At 42.9% G+C, this 24,406-nt stretch overlaps 1 protein-coding gene across 2 annotated transcripts in view; it reads right to left on the bottom strand.

Moving 5' to 3' along the window:
- Positions 1 to 147: 147 nt before the first annotated feature.
- LOC114444674 (LHFPL tetraspan subfamily member 6 protein) overlaps positions 148 to 24,406 on the bottom strand; it is a 45,107-nt gene continuing 20,848 nt past the window's right edge. For both annotated transcript variants that reach the window (XM_028419396.1, XM_028419397.1), the window contains 2 exons: positions 4,284 to 4,382; positions 148 to 985 (listed from right to left, as the gene is read on the bottom strand). In XM_028419396.1, the coding sequence (XP_028275197.1) occupies positions 867 to 985; positions 4,284 to 4,382 (218 nt within the window). In that variant the 3' untranslated portion in view covers positions 148 to 866. The remainder of the gene's footprint in view (positions 986 to 4,283; positions 4,383 to 24,406) is intronic.

Genomic DNA, 24,406 nt, shown 5'->3' with positions numbered 1-24,406 from the left:
CTTATCCTCTTTATTGATCAGGGGCTCTCACTGCAAAGATCAAAAAGTCATGGGAAAGCTTTTTAGGAATGTGAGCACCGGCCTGTTCATTTAGCTTCAGGGCACACAAAAAAACAAAACAAAACAAAAAACCAGACAGAAGGGATCCAGGATTTCAATAAACATTTATTTACAAAACAAAAATAACCACGAATAAATCGAGCGTGAATACGAAACATGAGATAATATGATAATAAAATACATTACCATACACTATGTATATTATCTTATGAATGTGTTAAATAAACTATGTGTAGATTTTTGGAATCTGAAAAGGCTGAGTGGAGGAAGCAGGCAGCCAGTGTGTTGGATTGCTTTACATTAGAGGGATTATTGCATTTTTAAAGTTTGTGTTTAAGGCAAGAATGAGACATGAAGGAGAGACGGGAACACTTCACGTAACAATGAGGCAATATTACTGTTGTGTTGGTCACAGGGGCACACACTAGCACGGAAACATCAATGACTGAAGAAGAGGAAGACGACAAAAAAAAAAAGAGAGCCAGAGAGAGAGAGAGAGAGAGAGAGAGAGTCAGGTAACAACTTTACAAATAGGTTGGTCCATACATTTTTTATTTAAGAACAGCTTTTCAGAGAAGAGCCAGTTTTCAGAGCTGTGTCTGTGTGTCTATGTGCTGCATTATGAAACAGTCCCTGCAGTTGTCAGATGAGTAGTGTCCCGTGATGTGCAGAGCACCATAATGACTTTCTGTCTTTGGTGCCTGATGTGCTGTACTGGTGTGAGTCCACAAAGTCCTCTCCCTTTTGTCGACACTGTGGAAGGTCTCCGTCCGTCCCCGAGTCCCCTTCCTCCCACGTCGCTCTAGTCAGTATGGGTACTGCTTCTGCTTTTTCCCCGCGAAGCAGGACAGCCAGGTGCAGAGCAGCATGGCGGCCGCCGCCCCGGCGCCCGTACAGTAATACGCCCAGCCGATCTGGCAGGAACCTGGAGAGGAAAAGCAAGGGGGGATTCAGTGGAATCTTTATCTTATCTGTCAGGAAATCTCTGAAAAGCCATGAAAGGATTTAAATGAAGTTAAGGCTTTTGGCCAAGAAAACATTCGTTCAACTAGAGGTAACACAAGGGGGGGGGGGGGGGGGTGAAAGAAGAGAACTGCACGGCCTGCTCCAGTTAGCTGAAGTGTGTAATCCAAGAGTTCATTAAAACAAATTAAGAGCAAAAACAGGACACAGCATTTTAAACACACATCAACATTTGGTTGATAATCAGATCCAAACGACACGTGGTTATGTTTACATTGGATGGCCAGAGCAGACCATGTGGCCCAAAGTCCTCTAATCACAGGACCGATATAGCAGCAAACAGGCTGGAGGGGTGGATGATGGCGCCAACAGCCTTCACCCAGGAGTCCTGTGTGTCCTGCTGTCATAATGTCACTTCTCACATTAAAAAAATACTGCTAAGGTTGGTCATCAAAAGCAGGGGTAGGATCCGTTTGAATGAAAACACACATATATAACATGAATCACACTTTACAAGGAGAAACTTTCCTTCTGCTGCCGCCATTTTCAGCACGTTTGTCCATCTTTATTCACCATCTGCAGCCCTGAGCGCAGAGAATGCTGTGAACTGCTTCAGATTTTTTGTCAAGGCGTCTACATTTCCCTCCTCATTGTGAAAAAGAGTTAGCGCTGTTAGCACAAATGCACAGAACATACTTTCACTTCTTTTACAAACAGGCAGGTATGTGACACAGCAGTGCTGCAACATGAGCCCTAGAACACCATGTTCTCCCTCAGAGGAAGTCATGTGCATTAGTAACAGGGTACGACATGCATGGGATTCTAATATTTGGAAAATATTTTGATGGCCATTAAGATCTTTGATTATTATAAAAAATCACATTTTGTGAGAATGAGAAGCAGTTGAGTCCAATTAGCAGCTGAGTGGAGGGAGGAGGAGGAGGAGGAGGAGGCACCACATTAACACTGAAGATCAGATCGAAGTTTCATTTTCCCGTTTCTGTGTGTCAGTGTCACCCTTAATGGAAATTAGCTTCCCCTCATTTATCTATTAACTAATTATAATTAATGATGGATTAATGAAAAAAAACATGTTCGGCCGTATAGCTGTGACTTCATTCTGCGGTCTGATCATTTCCATACTGAACATACAGAGCCTGCGGTTAATGTGTCCTGCAGCAGTTTGGAATGATCAAGTTCTGACGACTCTGCTCATGATTAATGAATGAGGGACGAGCTAACGAAGAGAGAAGGAGAGAGAGAGAGGCTTCAAACGTGTGAAATCCACCGCTCACATGGGAGAATCCTGTCACGGTGCTAACAAGAATGAGGTGAAAACTGCAGAAAATTAATTTGCAGATAGCACTGAACAAACACAGTTAAAAATATATTTTTTTTAAACCGCATGTAAGAGGCTGTTCTTTCCAAAGTGAAAATCACAGAATATAATTTCTTCTGCTCGGAAATATTAGAGTTATAGATATGTGCAGGAATTTAAATCGCTCTTATAAATGTCAGCTTGAATTATGTGCAGATGGTTTAGATTCACATGCTGCCAGGACATCTATCTGGTGTCAGAGCGAGCTGAGAGAATCCATCCTTCACATGGCAGAAAATCAGAACACGGAGTTACAGTGCAGATTCACACACTTCTTCACACGTTTGCATGATTAACAGCGGGACCGCTGGACCAGGAGTGACTGGTAACTGTGTGGCCCACTCATTTTTAGACAATTACCACCCTTTAGTCCAGTGGGCGGAGAGCTGGGACAGCCCTTATTAGTAGAAGCTGCAGAAAGTGGTCCATAGCAGAGATCATCACAATTACACCTAGGGCTGCAACGATTACTCGAGTACTCGAGTAATTTTCAAGGGCAAAATACCTCGACAACAAATTTAGTACTCGATGACTCGTTTAGTGACATAATTGGCGATGATTCTGTTGTGGCGCAGCGGGATGATCAGCGTTTTTGGCGCAAGAGGTCCCAGGTTCGAGACGCGGGTGACACACACACACACACACACACGGTTTTGGCGCTGGGCATGGAAGCGGCCTCGCGCTGAAGCAATGACACTGCAGCGGCCCAAAGCAGGTATCCACCTGCTGCTAGATGCAGCTGTATCCATGGGAAAACGATGACATTTATGCATGATCCGAGTACTGGAGTACTTGCAAAACTAAGTATCCGAGTATCAAAAATACTCGTTTGTTGCAGCCCTAATTACAACCACTCCTTCTTACAACCACTCCTCCTGGATGGCAGCCGTCACCCCCTGTGGACTCGGGTGTGGTCCTGGTGAACATCTCCTCTTGCTTGTTGATGTTCTCCTGCAGCTGTCTCAGAGATCAGCGTATTATAATAGTGCCGCTCTTTTTGAGTTTCTCCACCTTATTCAACCATCTCACTGTCTCAGGAGTCACATGTTCGTTCTTCCCTGGTTGGAAACGGAGGACACAAACCTCTGAAACAGACGTGTGTCGCCTGTTTTCTCCGTCAGTGCTGCTGACTTGCATTTCCACTTAATTGAAAACAGAAATAACCCAAACCTGTGTGTGTGTGCAGCCGTCTTCTTCCATATAGCCGCCTTACCCCCCCACCTCCCATCCAGACAAATATATCAAACACATATCATATTCAAATGTGAAGACTGCACTGACTAAATTTATGCAAAGATGAACCTTTCCATTTTACACCCTGTGTGAGTTCTCTGACTCATCCTCAGGTTTCATTTTCAGCAGTAATTTAATGATGATGTTTTTCAAATCCTGATACACCCGAGACTCCTTTAATTTCTCCATGTACTGTTCTGATGTTTAGTTAACAACAATCATTATATTGCTCCAAATATTTAAGGTAAAAAAAAAAAATAAAAAAAAAAAATCAAAGAGTGTTTGATTAGCATCAAATAGAGGAGCAGCTGCAGTATGAATAGCTCTTCCACACCTCCCTGGTGCCTGATAAAGTGGCATAATACTGTCTGTGAGATAGTCCTGAAATGCCAGCTGCATACTGAGCACAAACTGAGCTCCTGCTTATCCTCAGCACACATTTTGGGCTATAAAACACTTTAAAATCGTCAGCTACTGGAGCTTTTTATCCTGCATTTTAAACACCTGGGTATCTCTGTGGTACAGGGCAGGGCCAGAGACGAGTGTCAGCTGTGACAAAATGTATAAAATGTTTTTTTTGCCCTCGGGACCAAAACAGTCAGAAGCAAATCAGATGTGCAACCTCTCTTTGTGTGGTCAGACGTCTTACCGAGTTGAAACTGGTCCGAGCTGTTGTTGCAGGTCTGTTGTACTTCCTCGCTGTCCCATCCCAGCGGATAGAGTGCGCAGCCCGATCCTATGAGCAGACCTGAGAACAAGACAGAGAGAAGAAGAGTCAGCTGGCGATGCGGCGAACATGAGGCTCGGAAATATCACAAAACATGGCCGCAGGCTGACAAGACACCCGGCAAGGACAAACTCTCATCATCAAGGTGCTCCTGAAGCTCCACCTGGAAGGTTTGGGACCTCGCCTCTGTTAGTTTTCATAATAAAAGACTCTTTTCATCAAAGTGAATAAAAATGCAAAGCAGCCAGATCCATGAAGGTGAGATGAATTTAAAGGATCCTCTTCATTTGTGTTTTCCTCCATTAAGATGATCAAAAAGACAAGGAGCTGCTGCCGCCATGTGGCCTCAGCTCTCTGCCTTATCAACGGTTTGCAGCCATGTCTGACAGGGAGGCAGCACTGACCTGTTCCAGCATCCCTACTTCCGAAACAAGCTTCACATCTCTTTGTAAAATGACACGGATTGTGATTTTTTACCACTTCATTCCCATTTTTTTACTGCAACAAAACAAAGGATGCCCCTGCCAGTAGCTCATAAAACTGCTGCAAATAAGCAACCAACATATGCAAAATAGCTTGGCAATTTTTCACAGCGGAAAAAAAAAACAAGTATTTTTTTTTTCAGTGTGCAATAATTACTGTAAAACTCCAGAAAATCCTTGAGGGACTGCTTTATGTCAGTGATTAAAGAGACTTATGACTGTGCTTAAAGCTGCACACAGAGACAAGAGAAAAATCTAGTCAAAGCCATTACATTAAGGATTAATATCCTCAATATTTGCCTGTAGCCAGGTCCTGACAAGTTATTCCCCGGATGTCAAGGCCTGTCTCTTAAAATTAGCCTGTGGGGGCCCCCTCGTAGGTGGCTCTGCCATCACATTAGCTTAATCCCCTTCGATGTGTTTGCCCTGCTATCAGTTATGGGATGTGAGGATGGCAGCAGAGAGGGAGAAGGGGGTGGGGGGGCGGGGGGGGCAAGAAAGCACTGCCTTCCAACTTGATTACTCCTGCCATCCAGGACTGCCTCATTACATCTAGGCCAGATAACAAGCAGGAATTAATCCACATGCTAATGCAGATTGGCTCGACAAAGTGGCTAACATCTGAGGTGGAGCAGGAGAAACTGAGAAAGAAATCTGTGTGTGCATATGTGTGTCGTCGTCCCCCCAAGTCATGGCAAAAAGGACGAACAATGTCACCGGTGCAGCTCAGTGAAGAGCAAAAAAAAAAAAAAAAAACAGTAGGACGATGATGGTAGAAAATCAATTGGGTGAAACTCTGGCATGTTGATGAGAATGAAGGGATATAAAGAAGGCTTTGACCAAGTCTGTGTCATTACAGCTCAGGATCACAGGGGATTTTCACACGTAACAACTCAGCCGTTTCTGCCTTAAGAAAACTTCAGACGAGTTTCTGCCTCAAACCTGAAATGACTACCTTTTAGCAGAGCAGCACAGCAAAAGTAAAACAGCAACATTTGATGTAAATCCCTGTTCAAACAGGCACTGCAGAGCCCTGCTGAACTACAAACCTCACCAAAAAAAGCGGTAGCACATACACATGTATTCTCAGAGTTATATAATGTGATCCAGTGTGTTTAGATTCACATTTGTAACAGTAAAGACTGTAAAGCACGTCAGTGTGATAATGTATTCATGATGAATATTAAACAAACTCAAAAATTCTCTTTTAAGTGTTACAGCTGCATGTAATCAAATTGAATTTCCTCGCAGCAAAAGGGAAGGAGAGAAAACTAAAAAAAGGCAGAATGTGTCTTTGTTTCCAGAGGGAAACTCCCCCACCCCCCCTCTTTCTCAATCACACTGTGATTAACACGTTGGGTAAAAAGTTCGTCAGGCACCAGAGAGAAGAATGGAAGCAGACCTGAGTGCATAGTTTCCACATCAGGTCAGATCATGATGATGATGACAGTGAACACTGAAAATCACTCTGCAGGCAGGAGGGGGAATTATTGCCACATCAGAGACAGCGGCTCAGTTCCACTGAGCTAAAAATCAAAGTGAAATGTCACCGTTTCTTCTTTTGGACAGGGATAAAGTGAGAGTCATGTTAGCACCACACTACTAATGCTGCAAAAACATGAACATATCTGTAAATGGTGTCATTCGGTTCTGCATCCTATGTGGTCCTACATGTATCACTTTGCTTTTATTTATTAGAATTATTTATTTACTTTCCCAGGATGGTTAATTCCAGCAAATCCCATCCTCCACACTCACTATGTAGGTTATTGAAAAGCAGAGGTATAGAGAGGCTGCTGACTGGGATGTGAGATTACCCAGACACATAATGTTTATGAGCCAAGCTGTTAGAAAGAAGTGTGGAGTTGAGAGAGGAAACTACCTCGGGCTCTGATTCTGCACGCATGCTGTTGTAGACAGATACTTCCCGTCGTCCTTACTTCCCAAGCTGACACAGAAAGAGCAGAGGATTTGTGTCATTTAGCGTGTGATTGTCAGCTTCTCTCTTTTTTGCCCTCTGACCTCTGAAACATAGGGCAAAGCCATCTTGTGACCTCTCATCAGAGACTTCATGTGAACACGCTCTTGCTGTTTTACACAGCAGTTTGTGAGTTTCTCTTGAATGTCTTCACCTCAATAACAATCCGGGGCCCCAGCTCGAGGACACACAAGCAACCAAATGGTGGCAATGAGCCAGAAAAATGACAGCAGTGGGAAAACATGGTGGTAGTGTAAACATGTGCATGTAAAATCTGGAACATGATGAGCAAAAAAAACCTGTTCATTCTAACAGGAAACAGCCGAAGCAACAACTTGGAGATAAAGTATTCATTGCAGCGGGATGTTCAATGAACAATGAACAGCCTTTTTACTGACTGAAAACAAAGAGATCATGAAATTAGAACGAATTCTTTGACATAATTTACATATCAGTTGTAGCTGCTAATAAGCTCTTTTGTAAATTTCATATCTTTTCCCAAAGCACAGAAAGAAAAGTCTTCTCAGATAACATGAACTTCATTCTGCACTGAGCAGATGGCCGTCTCAAGATGATGAAACCATTGCAGGACTGTGCAAAGCTGCTGTGAGGATACTTCGGCTGTTACAGAGACTGTACATGACACAGTGGAACAGACAGACACAAATATATATATATATATATATATAAATATGAGAGAATCTACCGCCACCTTCCACTGAGGTTATTAATACGTTTTCCTCCAGCAGCATCAATCACACCCTCAGGTTAAACTTTAAAGATGCCCTCAGCTTTCTGGGAGAGCTTCAAGTGCTGCTCTATCAACACACAGACCTGGGAGGTCTGTTTGTTTACCTTGCAGCTTTCTGCCAACAACCACTGTTTGCAAAAACCTAAAGCCCAATTCGGAGTTTTGTCCGGGTTGCCGTGGCAACGGGCTGATGCTTGATATTCTTCGGCGGTGGAAGAGGTGAAGAAGAAAAGGAACGGGTCAGATTGAGTGTGTGCAGTGCAGAATATAAGAGGCCAGGCAACTTATTCACAGATCGAGTTTCAATTGATCTCCAAGCGTTCATTATCGGATTGACTATCTTGGAGCTAATGGCCTCTCTTGAAAGGCTCCTCCATGAACTGGGGAGCGAGTTGGGTTAAATACCAAATACAATCAGCCCTGCATATCAGTGTTCAATCCATACATTCTGCTCTAATACAGTGATCTCTCTCTTCTGCCTCTCCTTGCCTCAGATTTCATCATCGCTGTTGGGTTCATTTTTTTTTTGAAATGGCATTTCTGCTAGCTTGAAAAACACACAGTGAAGTGTTTTATTCCATCAGGACTGAGCTATTGTTCGCCATCCTTTTTCTGTCAACGCTTTTTACCTGAATGAAAAACTAGCCCCTTTTCATATCCCCCACATTCTGTGATTTAGGGAGCGCTGATGCCTTTTGTCAAGCCTTCCTGCTCTCTGTCAAGACCCAAGGAATTTCTTTACCCTCCTTCATGCCCCGAGACAATACCATTCAAGGTTATCATTCAAGAGGCCAAAGAGGACGAGGGCTGGGGTGGGAGGGGGGAAGCTGCTGGTAAAGCTGGAGAGAATTTTGCTGGCTAGGGAATTGGAGTGGGGATGTGCCTGAATGAGCTGGCTTAATGTAAGACATTCCCTTTTGGGTCAGAAGGATCATCTAAAAGAGGCAGGGAAATGTAAGAGCAACCACACCTGGGAAGGCAGCGGTGCAGCGCAGAAATAACATCCTCCTTCATCTGCCCTTTGGTGTCTGAATCTTCCTTTTTCTCTAAGGACAATTGAAACAAAATGCCAAAGATGAAGGGGTCATTCTCAATCTTCCAGAAACATGACGGCATGATGAAAGAGGAATAAGTCAGCCTTAGAATCAATAAAATGCTTCATTATCCTGGGAAAGGCATTAAATGAAAGGGCAAGTGGGGACTTTAAATGACATTGTTAACATTTTAATGCAGCACATTCAAACACCTAAATGGAACAGGTCGAGTGGCAATGAGTCCCAAAACAGCACACGTCAGCAGGCCCAACTATCAGGATGCCCTAGAGTAGTTAGTTCCCGTTCACACTGGAGAAAGTTAATCCAGCTAGAGTAGGATTGTTTCTGGATAGTCTTTAAGCTGGATACGTCCAGACCTACTTCAGTCCGCACTCAGTCCGCACTCAATCCGGCTTAATCCGGCTTGTTTGCGGTCCCCCAAACCGCTATGTGGCACCTCGTAATATACAGAGTCCGTTCAGGCCGCGGTAGGACCACGTGTGCGCATGCGTCTTGCCTCCCGGGTTGCTCGTTCCTTAGTTTTATTTGTTTGTTCTAAAAGCAGTTTATTCCTTTGTAGAGCTGTGGAAAATAAACTCGGGGCAAAGCTGTCATAGTCAACGGGTATTTAAATACGGCTTTTGTACGCAACTCGGACACTGTTCCTGTGAACCGGAAGTATCACGTCGCTAACCGGAAGTACCACGTCACTACCTTCCGAGAGGTGGATTGAAATCAAGCTGGATATAGCCGGATTCGCGGTGTTCACACTATCAGGATATATCCAGATACGGCCCGAATCCCGCTCTAGCCGGAGCCCCAGTGTGAACGGGGTATTAGACTCATGTTGGCAGTTTTTTTGATGGAGCACATTAAAGTGAACTCTACTGCCACCTGCTGGTATGGAGAGGTATTTCCTTTTAGAATAGGTGCTGTAGTCCTTTGCGGTGTGTTTAAGATGGAAATAGGTGGTCCATAGATGGCCTTTTTATTGCCAGTGATGGCCTGGTGTGTCTAGAACTTTATTAAACACCAGACTTTCACCCAGACGACAGCTTTTTGACTTTAATTTTCAGCTGAGTTTTGGTCGGATATAGGAATCAAAACTACAAGGTTTAGGATAACATTATAATTTGGACTAAAACAAACCCTTCCACAGCTGATATAAGCTTCTCCACTATTTTTGGTGAGGAGTCTCACTCCAACTGTGAGATATTACATGCACATATTCATGCCACCGCAGGAGAGTGCATAACTCCACCACTTACTGTCCCTTTTCTGCCTGTATTAATGTGCAGCTACCCTCATTCTCATTCCTTTGCGGTTTATTTTTCTGAGCTTTAATCAGAAGCAGCCACAGGTTCCTATAGTGTCACATCAGTCTAAACATCCTGTGTGACTAATCTGTCCACAGACACACTCCTGCCTGTCGAGGCCTGTTTACTCTCCTTCACTCGAAACACAAGGTGCACATCGACATGTACAGCTTGCGTGACTGCTTCTCTTATCATGTTTGTGTTTCTCTCTCTCCTTCTCTGTCATTCAAGGAGATCACGGCAGTCAGAAGGGCTCCATTCCTACTGGCAAAGCTGGTGTTTTTAATGGGAGCAGAGAGGAGATGTGGAGATTCAGTTGAAAGGAGCAGGGAGAGATGTGTAGATGGAGGATGAAGGGGATCCAGAGAAAGGAGGGATTTAAATAGGGTATGTGAAGTATGTGTGTGATCATGTGTGATGTGCTCAGTGAAGCATGAGCTGCTGCTGCTGCCATTGACTGTTTGTCCAGTGTCATAGAAACAAAGGTGTTCTCGTTGCTTTTTCATTCATTTTTGTTTAGCTTTACATACAGGTAAAACACTAACATATATGGCTGAGAAGATGTGAGCTCTGTGACAAACAAGCTCTTATTATTCACTCAGTGTGACCTTCCCCCTCTTCCCTCTCATGTTTGCTTCCTGGGAAAAGTTCAGACAGACACAAAAACTCCTTTATCCCACATTATGAGGTCACGTCCATGTGAGGTCTGCGTGGTTTTATTTTGGTCATCCTGTGATCCTACATGTTTGCTGCTTTGCTTGTTGTTGTTAGGCTGCTGAACTTCAGCTGCCCTCTAAGACTACTTGATAATGAACAGAACTGTAATACTCCAAATGAACTATAAACTTACTTAACATGCTTATATTGTGTCTTCATCTTGTAATATCTAGCCTGCCTATAGCCCAAAGACAAATGAAAGATGTATTGCTACCAGTACTCAGTGTACCCAGATGTTGGAGCATCACTGATAAAACAGAGAAATGCAACAACCAACCTGTGAATGTGGCTTCAGTCAATGTGGTCAGGGAGGAGGGGATTAGAGGCCTCAATTCATGCTAACAGAAATGTGTGTTTACATCAAGCCAGTGCTTAGAATTCTGGTGTAGTAGTGGACTGACTCCACAGGTCATCTTTTTGCTTGTTATGCTGCCTCAAAAAAAACAGCAGGAAGCAGGGCACTGGATGCCGTCCACCATTCCTATTTGTAAAAAAACAGTGGAAATACAAAGAGGAACTCAGTACCAAAGTCAAGTATTTAAAAGTTCCAGCTGTGAAAAGTTCTGTTAATGGAAAACTGTCAAAATGAGTTTAATTTAATCACCAATGTAATCAGTTTTGATTAAATACGGGCTAAAAAAAAAGCCTCCAGTGTGACACGCAGTGTGAGCTGCGTGGTCGGCTAGTGCCAGTCTCTTGTAACACACAGTCTCATTTCCACCCATCAGTCACCATCGCCGGCTCCGGGCGGAAAGAGCGGTGCCTGTTTTATTGATCTGTTTCCGTGCTTTTGCTACAGGCGTTCAGTCAAGAGCTACTCTTATCTAATCACACCATTCATTTGTCACACAACTTCCGACTACCACCAGTAATTAATAAGCGCACCAATTACAAGAGCAAAATGAACTTCTGCTTCATTAAGCAGTGGTCAAAACAACATCGGTTCAATAGCACGGTGCCGAAACTAGTACAGCAGCAAATAACTTTTAAAGGAGAACATCTTCTGGACGTGTGTGTGGGGAGAATAAGCTTTACACACATGGGCGTCGGTATTTTCTGTATGTCTCACTCTTTCCAGCGACAAATCCGTGCCACTCTACAAACCTCGGGTCTGTCTCCTCTGATCTCATATTGCAAATTGGACATCCTTCCCCCCCCGCCTTTCAGTAAAGAAAGTAAAAAAGAGGGAGGGAAAGAATTCAGCAGCATCTGAGGGAAATTCCTCCCTCTCAAAGTTCATTGTATACTTTAACCTTTCTCTTGTAAATCTCGTCACTCGCGTGCTAAACTAGTGTTGGAATTCAAAGCATGAAAACACACTGAGTTCAGTGAGTGAGCTGCCATGTCAAGATTACCTGCTAATATACTTTACCATTATCAATTTGCTGCCTCAATTTGTAGCATCAAAGTGCAAAGAAAGATTAGCTTTTGCAATTCTTTGCAATATTTTAATGACTTATTATCACTATGGTGACAATAAGCTTCTTATGTACCCGCACATGGGTAGAGATGAAATCAAAGCCAACACACAGGAGATTCTGGGAAACATAGTTATTAAAAAACAAAAAGAGGAATTTTCTATATCACTGTAACAGCCTGGAATTTCAATTTATGGCTGTTCCATCCTTCAAAGAGGCGACGCAAACGTGTGATGGGAACAACAAAGCCAAAGGGTATGGAAATCCTCCTCAGGGTACGATAGGGTCCTACAAGTGTAGCTCCTCTAACTGGGTCATGTCTGATGTGTTGAAGCTGCACACTCCCTCCCACTGACAGCCTGACAGAAGAGCATGACAGCGGGCCACGTGTCCGTACACCTACAGCGATGCGTTCCTGTCTTAATTACCCATTGTAATGAGAAGTAAGCATGCTAGGCACAAAACCTCGTGAGGAGCGGGGAAATCAAAGACAATCTACGCTGTAATATTCCCGTCTAATAGCATCCAAATATGCAATGAATGTTTTAGTATCCTCCACACAGACGCTGCCAGATATCAAAATGCCTCTCTGACAGTACTGGGGCTCATCATGTGAGTGACTCCATATACCGCAAAACACAAAGAGCCTCCTTTCAAAAGACAATGCAACGCTTCAGGGATCAAGGAAAAACTGACTCCCACTGCCAAGTGAACAAAGTACTCCACAGCCTGTGTTTAAAGTCCCACAGCATTCACACTGTCCTCCAGGACATACACACACACACACACACACACACACACATAAATCAGGGTAGTTTATAACCCCCAGGGATTGAGTTGGATTGGGTTTAAGCAATCCTAATCCTACTCCTAAAAAAAAAAAATCTTAAAATATTCCTGAAACTAACAGGTCACTCTTACTCTACATTCTCTCACCAGGATTTCACTGTGTGGGTGTATGAAAGCCATTCAGTAAGAGGGGGAATCTCAGCAGGACTCACTCCAAAGCCCTGAAAGCATATATACCAGCAGAATGTAGCTCATGCATGCATTCAAAACAAAACATAAAGCAAAATAAATAAATAAAAAACAGTGGTACACAGGAATACATTCTTATACTAAGAACTAAGAACAGCATCTTAAGTACGCATAGATGAAGCATGAAATTATATTCAATATAAGTGTTTATATATGTATGTATATGTATATATACAGTACATATATATATATATATTTTATATATATATATATATATATATATATATATATATATATATATATATATATACTGTATATATATACACACTGTATATATATGACCTGTTTAGGTATTTTAGAATTTCTTGCTGATAACTCTGGGATGTTTACTAATTTTTTTCATCCAATGAACTGCTTTCTAAAGTTTTCCTGACTCTCTCTCTCTGCATCTCAAGCAGAGCTTCACTCTTTCAAGTTTGACGTTTAAATATTTAACTCTAAACACTTTCATTTTTACATTTCCTGAAAGGATTTGAGCACACAATGTGCAGAAACAAATAACACGCAGATTTAATGGAGTAGGTTTTGCACCATAAAATAAACATTAGGTTTCTAAAACCTCATATTAGCACACATTTTGTTTAATTTTCACAACAACCAAAGCATCACTTTGTTCCTTTTAACAGGCTAGCTGTTTGTTTAGTCTTTATGCTAAGCTAACCTTTGTAGCCCATTTAAGATAAGGGGAAAAAAAATCCATTGTTTTGTGTCGTTCTGGGTTAATGGGCTGGATGTTCATAGACGTTGCCTGTTACACTCATTTCTCATGTACAGATAAGGAAAGGTTATATGATGAAGTTCAAGTGTCTCCTTCATACCCTGCTGTCATGGTGACATTTGAGAGCCCTTGAGGAAACGAATAGCAGAAATGATAGCACATTATGTAACATGTCAAGTAATCTGAGAGCAACACAACAGGGCGATGCCATCGAGAGGCAGGTTTGTGTGCGTGTGTGTGTGTTTGCTCATGACATTCTGTATGATTTACTGAATTGGTATTATGATCCTATAATCATAGAATATCTGGTTTATCCTGTCTGTTGGAGGATGAAAAGCTATTTCTTCCTCAGTGAGTCCACAGATTGAAACCAGGCAGATGACATGAAAAGGCTACCAGGTCTATTCAGTATGATGGTTTGTCATTATTGTATGTGGCCGTGACATTTATGGGCGGGTTACTGTAACATCCTGAAGGTGAAACCTTGTTAGGAGTCGTTCGGACAGTAAATGAAAATCTAGAATCAACCCCCGTTTGAACACTTTGGTGTTAAACTGTCCAACATGATAAAACATAATGAAATATACAGAGCGCCTCGGGGCTTTTCCCACACCAGCAATTATTTTTTTATGCCTCAGTCAAACCGCAGCATAGTCAAATGTGATGACTTGATTTGTGTTTTGACGGGCACATTCATTAAACGTTCATCTTGATAAAATATGTGTTGTCAGTTGAGCCCCGAGGCCCGAGAAGTAAATCCGAAATATTTAAAATAAAAGCAGCAGGATGAGGATGAATCCTGACAAATAAACAAAACAAAAGGGTTCAGCATTAGCAGGTGGGCTGAAGATGAGATGATTGTGTGAGTAATGATTGAAAACACACTGCAGTTATGTGAAATAAATCCATTACTACTTCTTTTTTCTTACTTCTGTGTCCATTTAGGAAAAATATGATGTAATGCAGGATGAACAATGGAGCAGTTATTCATGATGGTTTTCTAAAGAAATGAGAACTTTTAAAACAGGGTGGTGTCCTGGCCAAGTGTTTTCTTTTTTTTACTGCGCCTCGTACGCAGACCTGAGACCTCTATTAAACTTCTGCCTCCCACAAACACATGGCTTCAATCAAGCAGCAGGCATTCATGCTGTAAGAGTCAGTGGATCATATGAATCCACAGATTATAGCAGCGGCGCAAGGGCGAATGAAAATCAATAGCTCCCCGAGTCCTTCCAAAAACTGACTTTCAATGAGATGAGAAAAGAAAATCTAAACTCAGAAGAAGTGGCTGCTCCTTCCACTGCTAAGTAGAAGAAACACACTTATTCATGACTTCACAGTAAAACAGTCATCAGGATAAGAGTTTTAACCATTTAGCATAAATATTCTTGTGGCAGTAATGTATCCTCCACCATGCATGGGTCTGGTTCCCAGCTTTTTGCAGGTTTACAACCCTCTGTGACATCACCCATCACCTGTTTGTGGGTTTTACAAATATTTAAAAATATCTCTAAAAATCTGAGCATAAACCTGTGTGCATCTGTGGATCTCATGCAGAGCTCCAGGACAGATGATGTTTTAATGTATTAAATTATATATTGATCCGCTGTGGTTTTGGACATGCAGCGATCACATTCTATGCATAAACAAAAAGCACACTGCTAGCTGTTTCCTGAGAACTCATCTGATATTTAATGAATTAGATTTTGTTGTAAAATATGCACATTAAGTTTATAACACTCTTTCTTTCAGAATATAGTGTAGTATATTCTATTATATTCTATTTAATTCTTGTGCTGACTGTCGGTGTTGTATTGCTGCTGGTACCCGGATTCCCCTGTGGGACCTTCCCAAAGGGATTACTAAAGTATATTCTATTCTATTCTATTCTATTCTATTCTATTCTATTCTTAATAAAGAAACCTTCTGTGATGTCACACATGAAGAGCGGTGTTGCATCTGTGTTGGTGGCTCTGATCACTGTCATGTTGCCAGCATCACAGCCCACCTAAACTTACTTTAAAGTCGGCGCCCACCTGTCACTCGAGGTGGTTACTCCCTTAATTATGCCAAACAAGTCAAACAACTGCTGTGAAGGGGGAGGGATTCCAGACCTATTTACCAGAGAGAGTTCTGGCAGAGTGACGGGTGTGGGTGGCCAAGGTTTCTTGACTTTTTTTGACGTAAACATCGGCTTTAGTTTATACCTGAACCTCAGACCATGCTGCCTGGTTTTGGCTCATGATTCTGGAGCTCTTCAAAATGGCCGTGCTAGTACTGAAACTGGAAAATAAGAGAGTAAATTCCAACCATGTCTCACAGTGGGATTAAAATCTCCAGCGATCTGCCTCGATTATCCAAATTACTTTCCAAGCTAACTTCATACAGTATTAGATGAGGACAAATAGAGCTTTATAGAATTCCATGATAAGGTTCCATCAGTATTCATGAACATGAACGACTCTCCTCAGAATCTTAAAGTGAGAGATAAAGCTGGGGTCTGCTACACTGATGATGTATTAGAGATCAGCTTTGTGGGATGAAACTGTGAAATTTCACAGCAAAATTAACTTTGTGTCATTATCAGGGCCTTTTGGTGATGAGGTGTCCACAAAGGCGCCTATTCATCGTCAGAAGGAGCTCGTCTACAAATATGTCCCCCCTGATTGAATGAATCTGAGTCACTCTGGCTTTGAAACGGGGGGTTTGTTCCTGCTCACAAATTACAGCCGGATTGTCCCAGATCAATGACCACTGCATGTGCAAACTCCTTTAATTCAGTGATGACTTTTCTTTTTTCCTGAATGTTGATTATGGCAGCTACACGCAGTGACTGAGGAGCCTGCCGAGGGGCTGCTGAGACTGTACCAGTGGACATTTCAGATCTCGTCAGTCTGATTGATAGAGCCATAAAGAGTTTGTCCGTGGGGCTAACAGGACTCGGGTAAAAGATTAGGAGTCTGTTGAGTGTTGATTAATGTGAGAGGATATAACCTCTGGCCAGTGGTGCTGCAAGATTTATATAAACAGGGTCCCAGCAGCAGAAACATATGCGCAGTGAACTGCTGTTATTTGAAATCTGCGAGGACGAAGCAATCACCGGGTATCCCCAGGACATGAGCTAAATCAAAACAGAGTTGTCACAACTCTATAATGAGACAAGCAAGTGTGTTAACTGACAGATGAAGCGGGACAGAACACAAGGAGCAAAACAGACCCTGAGATGTATCACGGAGGCAACAACCCCAATTTCATTTCTGCAACAAGAAGAAATGTGATGATGGCGGGAGAAAAATTCCTCTGCACATTTATCCAGGACCTTGTCTGTGTCAAGCCCTGCCCCACCCCCTGGACTTAGGCTGCCTGATTAGTATTCAGTGAATTCATTAAGACACAATCGCTTGTGTCTGGGAACATGGGAACTCTTGATCGAGGAGAGCTTGAGTTCAGCCCTCTGGGTGAGTCCCTATAGAGGAAAACACCCCCATCCCCCCCCAAAACCTGAAGGTCACCATGTCCTTAGGCTGCTACTGATCTGATGATCAGACGCACCCAGCACAGTTATTGGACGGGGAGGGTTCAGATCTTTATTTGCACATGCGCTGTTGTTGCAAGAAGGCAGTAAAAAAAAAAAAAAAAAAGAGTTAAGTGTGAGTCTGATTTTTGGTCTGATTGTCCCCAGAGGCAATCACCCACAATCCATCACCCAGGAGGGAGTGTTGTTGCTCTGTGTGTTATAGTACAGTGTTTCCCCTTGTAAGCTATAAAAAAGTAGAAATGAGATCAGACTTTGCAGCCTGCAGATCATCCATCCCTCAAAGTTATACCCCTTCCAACCCCCCCACCCCCCCTTCCACATCTCCCCAACTATTAAAATCAATGTGGAGATGAATGAACAGCGTGAACCAGGGGGACACTTCCGGCTGCTCCACTGGTTCATACATTAGGGAGGCGAGCTTTTGGTTGCATCCCGGCAACCCCAGTGATGAATCATTCCTCAGGGAAGCACTTACACACTTCAGCCAGTTTAATAAAAAAACCACCAAAAAACCTGTCCCGCATGAGAGCTCCACAATAATAAATTACAAGCGATGCATACAGCCACAAATCCAGCAGAGTTTGGCTTTGCCCTCCGCTCCCTGCTGCTGGACTGTCAATCTTGTGTGCTTCTTTCATTCCACTTCTATCACTTTGACTTCTCCCCCCACACACCCCCCACCCCCCTTCATCACCTTGAAAGTGATTTCAAATTATGAGAGAGTTATCAAACACTTCCCCAGGGTTTCATATCACAATTTATGCATCTGTGTTTCACTTCAAGTGGTCTCCTGGTGGCTGAGCAAAGAATTTCCAGACAATTTTAAGGTGCTCAGTAGAACTAATTACCATTAAAACAAAAAAAGATGGCGGCCTTCACCTCAGCAGGAGAACAGACAAAAGAGGTAGATAATTCCAGGAATTTGAAATGACGTTATGTCTAAATGGTGCATGTCAAATTTATTATTATTTAAATTTTATTCATGATCTTTTACTCTAAACCTTATGAGGTGTTTTTAATGAAAGAAAATGACACAATTGTGGGTCAATTAAACAAACTAAAAGCTGTTGTCCATGAGTTTTGGCGCCCTTTACACATGTGTACCTCAGCCAGATTGCACTGATGCCATTTTTTATTTCTGATGTGGGTAAATATCGACCAGATAAGTGTGCCGATAGTCTACAGCAGAAACCCCCGAGAGAAAACTGTGCCATATCCTGAAGCCAATTCTGCCTGCTTTATTTTATTTATTTATATATTTATTGCACCACAATGAGCAAGAAAGACTTTGATCATACACTGAATTCTCACTCAGAAAGAGAAGGAGGAGGAAATCTGAGTCAGGGCATAAGAGTTGTTTTTTTTTTTTTTTCCCCCGCTCACACACAAGGGAATCCAGAGCAGAGTAAAATGAGGTGAACAGTTATGAAAAGAAAAGCAGAAAACCTACTGCATCGGCGCAGCAACCCTTGACAGGAAACTAAGCTGCTAAAGCAAGTGTCAAACAAAACAAATTGCTAAACCCTTTTGACACATTGCGCCGTCTCCATATTGTCATGACGAGGGTGAAAATTAAGTTGCCACAGACAGAGAATGGAAAGGATAGATCACCGGCATTAAGAATAACGCTGACTGAGGTGGAGCCATGCGTTCACATGAGAGAATTAGTTCATAAATTTGTGGCTCCCTTTTGTCCGGTACGAGACTGGAATTATTTTGTGCACCATGTTCAGTTTATTGTCATGGTGCCAAAGCTAAAATAAGCTTCCTCTCAGCAGGGACCAGAGTATTCTGCCTCCAAAGATTTTTTTTTTTTTCCCTCCTCTTTTCTTTCAGAGCGCGGGCAAAAAGGCAGACGCACAAACGTGACAGCACAAGCTAGTCAATAAACATACCCGGGCAGAGCACTTTCATTTAGGACGAAGGGAGCACTTCAAAGTTCAGCCTACGGGGTCAAGAGGAAATACAGACAGAATAAAGAGGAATCTGAGAGTGCATTCTAAGATGGAGACAAGCTGATACCCTGGAAAACTGTAAATGCATCAGCGGTGCAGAAAAACCTGCTCATGTCCAAATTGTGTCAGTGTTAATTAAATCTGAGCTTTAATTACATTATTTCACAGAAAAGCAAATTAAATTGTGTTATTGCTATTTGTAGTAAATCCCTTTATATAAAATAAAATGACACACATGTTAGAAATGTACGGGGTGGTGCATTTCAGTGGAACCAGCAACAAAGGGAGGTGTGTGTTCCTGTAAGTGAGTGTGTGACTAAGATCAGGGGCATGTTGAAAAGGTTTAAAGGTACCCATTACTGCTGAGTGTAGCAGCAATGGGATTAGTGGTACCCGGAGGGCACAGATGGCACCGAAATCCTCCGAGCCGTTCTGAAAAGGTCACTTCCCCGCCCATTCACTGCCGCTAACAGATTCCTTAGGCTTGGCTTCTTCTCGGGCTTTTAGTCCCTCATCAATCCTCTGTAAGGCCTACAATCGCTCTTTTCAAGTGTGGAACAGAGAAATGCCTTTAAAATGTCAGCGGACTTGACTGGTAGTGTCACTGATGGGATGGTGGCGAAGGTTAAATTCAATGAGAGGACAACAGATTGTATCAGAGCTCTTGTGTTAGGATGTTAAATAAGAGAGCACGAGATGCAGGATCTGTGAAACAGATGAATGAATGAGCTCCTTGCAACTCGGCTTGAAGGTCATTTTTGACCCTTCTCCATTCTTCTCCTCGTATTCATTTGTCTTTGTCACACTGCATGTACTTGTGTTAGCTCTGCTGATGAACTGCTGAAAGGAGACCTGCATTCCTCCTCTGTCTTGTTTTGCTTTACTGCTGTGTCTGTGTATTTCCTGCTACCATACGGCTGCATCCTCCCCAGGCGCTGGCTCCTCCACCAACACCATATGGCAAGGCCAACGAGGAAGGCAGCGCCCTGTGGGAGTCTACCCGTATCTCAATGATTTCTTTGAGGGATCCAGTAAACCGCTTTCAGTCAGACTTATTACTGTACATTTATATAACCGCATATCTGCATATGAATCTGGTGTTAAGTGACGTTTCAGGAGTTATGAGTCACTTTTTACTTGTCCCACTGCCTTCTGTCATTTTCCTGATAAGATTTTGACAATAAAACTACTTCGGTTTTCATCCCGGTTGCTGCGGTAACCACTTCATCTAAAACATCACTAGTTGTCTGAAAAGAAGTAACAGTGGCAGCACCAGCAATCATCTTATTCTGATTGAAGTCTGCATGTGAAATGTGATGCTATAAAGGTATGGAAAGCCGCTAGAGTGGTTTTAAAGCTTTAGTGTCCATTTGTTTGGTTTGCAGGGAAGAAGCTCTTTTTACATCACTACAACTTATCTGAGGTCTCATCAGCTTAGGAGTGATGTGCAAATTAATGTACGGCTCGTAAAAAAATATGATTTATAGCAGATGGGATGATCAATCATTAATGACAAAATAATAATACAAATTTTTTAGTCTGGTACAAATAAACATGAATTCAATATTTTAGATTGAAAGGATTAAAAATGTTCATTTTAATGTTACATGTTGAATCATTATCAGTGCAGCACATCTGCTTGGACTCAGCTTCCATCTCAATGTGACACACTTTAGAAAATGTGTGTTGCTTATACATGAATTCTATGAAACTGTATACGACCTCCTCTGTCTGCTTTACACTGAAACAAGATACCACAGGGAGGGAACACAACATAATGCTGCCTGCAACTAAAACCGGTTCAGGTCACAGAGTCCAAATATAGATTTACATATCTGTACATGATGAAGTCGTCATCATTAAAAGTCTTTTCCTGGAAGCCCTGTGGCGCCCCCAAAAGACCTTTCCTTATGCTACTATAGAGTATAGAGCCTGTACGCTGACAGCTGGTAGACCCATCACTGAACTATGGGGAGCAGATCGGACGGAGCCGTGATCACTCCTAAACCTTTCTGACCACTGTTTCTGTATCATTTATCAGTAAGTTCAGTCAGAAATCAGACAGAAAGACTAACGACAGTGAGTGGCGTGTTCACCCAGTCAGGTGCAGGAAGGCTTTATAATGATACATGACTGAACTGTCAGTCAGCTCCTGCACGGCCTGGTGGAAATTCTTTCCACACCACAGTGAAGCAAAGTGAAAGCTTCGGGCTTGGCAGTGGCAGAAAACCATTTATTTCCAAACTCAGAAATTACAAGGTGCAGTGTATTTTCGGTCAGCACATGCCGAAGTGCCGGACTGGAGCTGTTGTCGCGCTTCACCTCGGCAACGCAACAAGTACACTTGTACATCGGCTCTTCAGCTCTGGCTGTCGTGTGATTGGCTGGTTAATATTTAGTTCATTCTGCTGTGAATAGATTCACACAGCTCTACTGGGCCAGACTGGCATGTGGAGTGTGTGTTATGATGTGAGGATGAAGCCCCCGCAATCACACTTCTCACATGGAGTGTTCAAATCTCAAGTGGAACGGAGGTGTTGCTGCTGCTGCTGCATTCCTCTTCCTCCTCCTCCTCCTCCTGATGCACAGGACTTTTCCTTCCGTTTATAAGTCAAAGAAAAATCTGATGTGGCAATCTGATTAATCTAATTTGTGCACATGAGATCTGCAGTTAAATTAAAAGCATTACAGTCTCTATCTGAGCGATCGAGAGCCAGCACCACCCCTGACATCTGTGACTGATTACACGCTGTAATGTGCCGGTGATAAATGTGTGAACATGAGGTGGTGATGAATTCAACACTGCTCCCCAAGGAAGTGGGACCTTCCATTACATGTCTTATTACTGTCTCCTCCTCCTGATCGCTTAATTGATCCTTAAAAGAAAATCCTCCTCCAACCATCAAAAAGATTATGATGCCCAAAAAAAAAAAAAACGACCATGGAAGCTTTTAACCCAACAACTGGCCCCTTGTTCCACATTTAATTACAGGGCGATCAGGCGCTAAGCCTCTTGTACTGAGCAGGCCGTAAAGTTGAATGCAGCATTTTATCGTGCACATAAGGTACATTTCATTGCATAGAAGTTTATTTTTTATTCTCTCAGCACAGGAAACATGGAAATAGTGCCAGTGGTCTGAGTGGCATGTCCTGCTGCCAGGGCTCCTTCTTCTGCTGTGGTGCGTGCTAAACTGAGCGCCTTCATGGATGAATTCAGAGGAGAAATGCAAAGCATGGAGGAGTAGCACTCCTTTTGTAACCACAGAGGTTGACCACGGCATATGCTGCTGCTTATTATTCCCCGTGTCTGCTTGTTTTCCATTGTATTTATAGCAGTAGGGGGGGGGGACTTGATTTAGATCTGCTCCATCTGGTGATTCGCTGTAGGGATGGGTGCCACATCTTTCGCTCTTCTGTGTAATCTCTCCCTTCTCTGCTTACTGGCTTTTATTTAAAGAAGATGGTAAGTGAGATAGCAGGGCGTCGCTCCTTTCTCTCTGTCTTTCTCTCTGACACCAGCTGCTACAGCACACTTTATGATGCTTGGCTGGGAGAAAATGGGGAGGAGGGGGGAGTTAAAAAAAAAAAAGAAAGCAAAATCCCTCCTACTTTCTCTGGTGGTATGCAAAGATTCCACAGGCGGCCTCCAGAGCCCCTTTTTTCCTTCCACAACCCTCCCCCCCAAGCCTCTCTTGAAAAGGAAGGGGGAGAAAGAAAGAAAGAGTGGAGGTGCAACAGAGCTTTGGGGGTTTGGGGCGTAGACGTGGAAGAAGCACATTAAAAACCATCTTTACCCTGTGACTTCAGCGCCTGAATCTCTTTTTTGCATCAGTATCAAGATGGGCCGCAGTTTGCAAGGATTTGTACCCGCGAGTGGAGGTGGCAGCTTCTTTCATGTTCAGGAAATGAAGGGCAGGGATAGCCGCGGATAATTTTCTGATCTAATGAAGTCTCCAAATACCGGCATGCAGGCAACTGACAACAAGGAAAATAAAATCCTGACAATTTCAGCCACACAGACATGAGCCCATTTCCACTATAATTACATTCTACAGAAGATCATAATACCTCTTAATGGGAAGGAAAGTCACTGCACTGGACAACTGGTAATGTGATCGCCTACCCATGACTGACACTCAATTCAAATCTTTCTTTAAATGCCCTTATTTCATTACCCTCTAATGTATTCTTTACCCAGAGTGCTGGTGCAGAGAGAAGTGAGGGGAGAGATGAAGGAAAGGATGGTTAAAGATGAGCTGCCTCATTTCATGGGTTATTTTTCTAGCTGGAAACCTAAAATTGGGTAATTTCTAATCTGATGATTAATCAGCATCTGGCCTCGGCTGAAACTGGCTGTCTGTCTCCGTCAGTGCATCATGTTTGCTGAAGCTGTATTTGACTTCCTCTCCAAAGGAACAAACAAAGAGCAAAGCCTCTAGCAGCTATGTCAGGGGGAGCGTGTCACTCATTTTGCCACAATTGCATGAGTTTCTGAGTGTACTTGCCAGAATAAACAACTCACCATAAGGCTGGCCGTCTGTCTTTCTGCATTGTGGGGGAACTTGTGGTACCACACACAATTTGAGCACAAAAAAACAGCAGCGGCAAGATTGTGCTCGATTCTTCAAACTTGAATGCGGGTTCATGCAGAATCTACGGCCTCCACACAATGCTGCAGCCCAGTGTGCGACTAAACACAAGCAAACAAGCACACAAATGACTTGCAAACAGTTCTTTGTCTTCCCAAAATGTTGGTGTAATGCAGAGCAAACACACTGATGAGGAACATCTTGTGCTGCTTCTGCGCTGTGTGTGTTTGTCTGTTTGCACAGCCGCAAGACTGATTGTTTGCTCTAAACCTGACGACATGACAAAGCAGTGACTGAAATTTACGACAGGAAGAAAACAAAAATATTAGATGTTGTTTCAGCAAACATTCATGGGTGATGTGTGAGCAGCTTCCAAACAAACCGGGTGACGGACATCCAAGTGAAACTAACTTCCCGTTCTATTTGCTCATCGACACCTCAGTTGTGCGAGAACGGTCACGCTGGCTTGTTGCCTCCGAGGAAGCTTGCAGGCTCCCTGCAGGGAAAAAGG

The sequence above is a fragment of the Parambassis ranga genome, chromosome 13, assembly GCF_900634625.1.
Source record: "Parambassis ranga chromosome 13, fParRan2.1, whole genome shotgun sequence".
NCBI lineage: Eukaryota > Metazoa > Chordata > Actinopteri > Ambassidae > Parambassis > Parambassis ranga.
The sequence above is the reverse complement of the archived record's forward strand: the minus strand, read 5'-3'. Positions and strand labels throughout refer to the sequence as shown.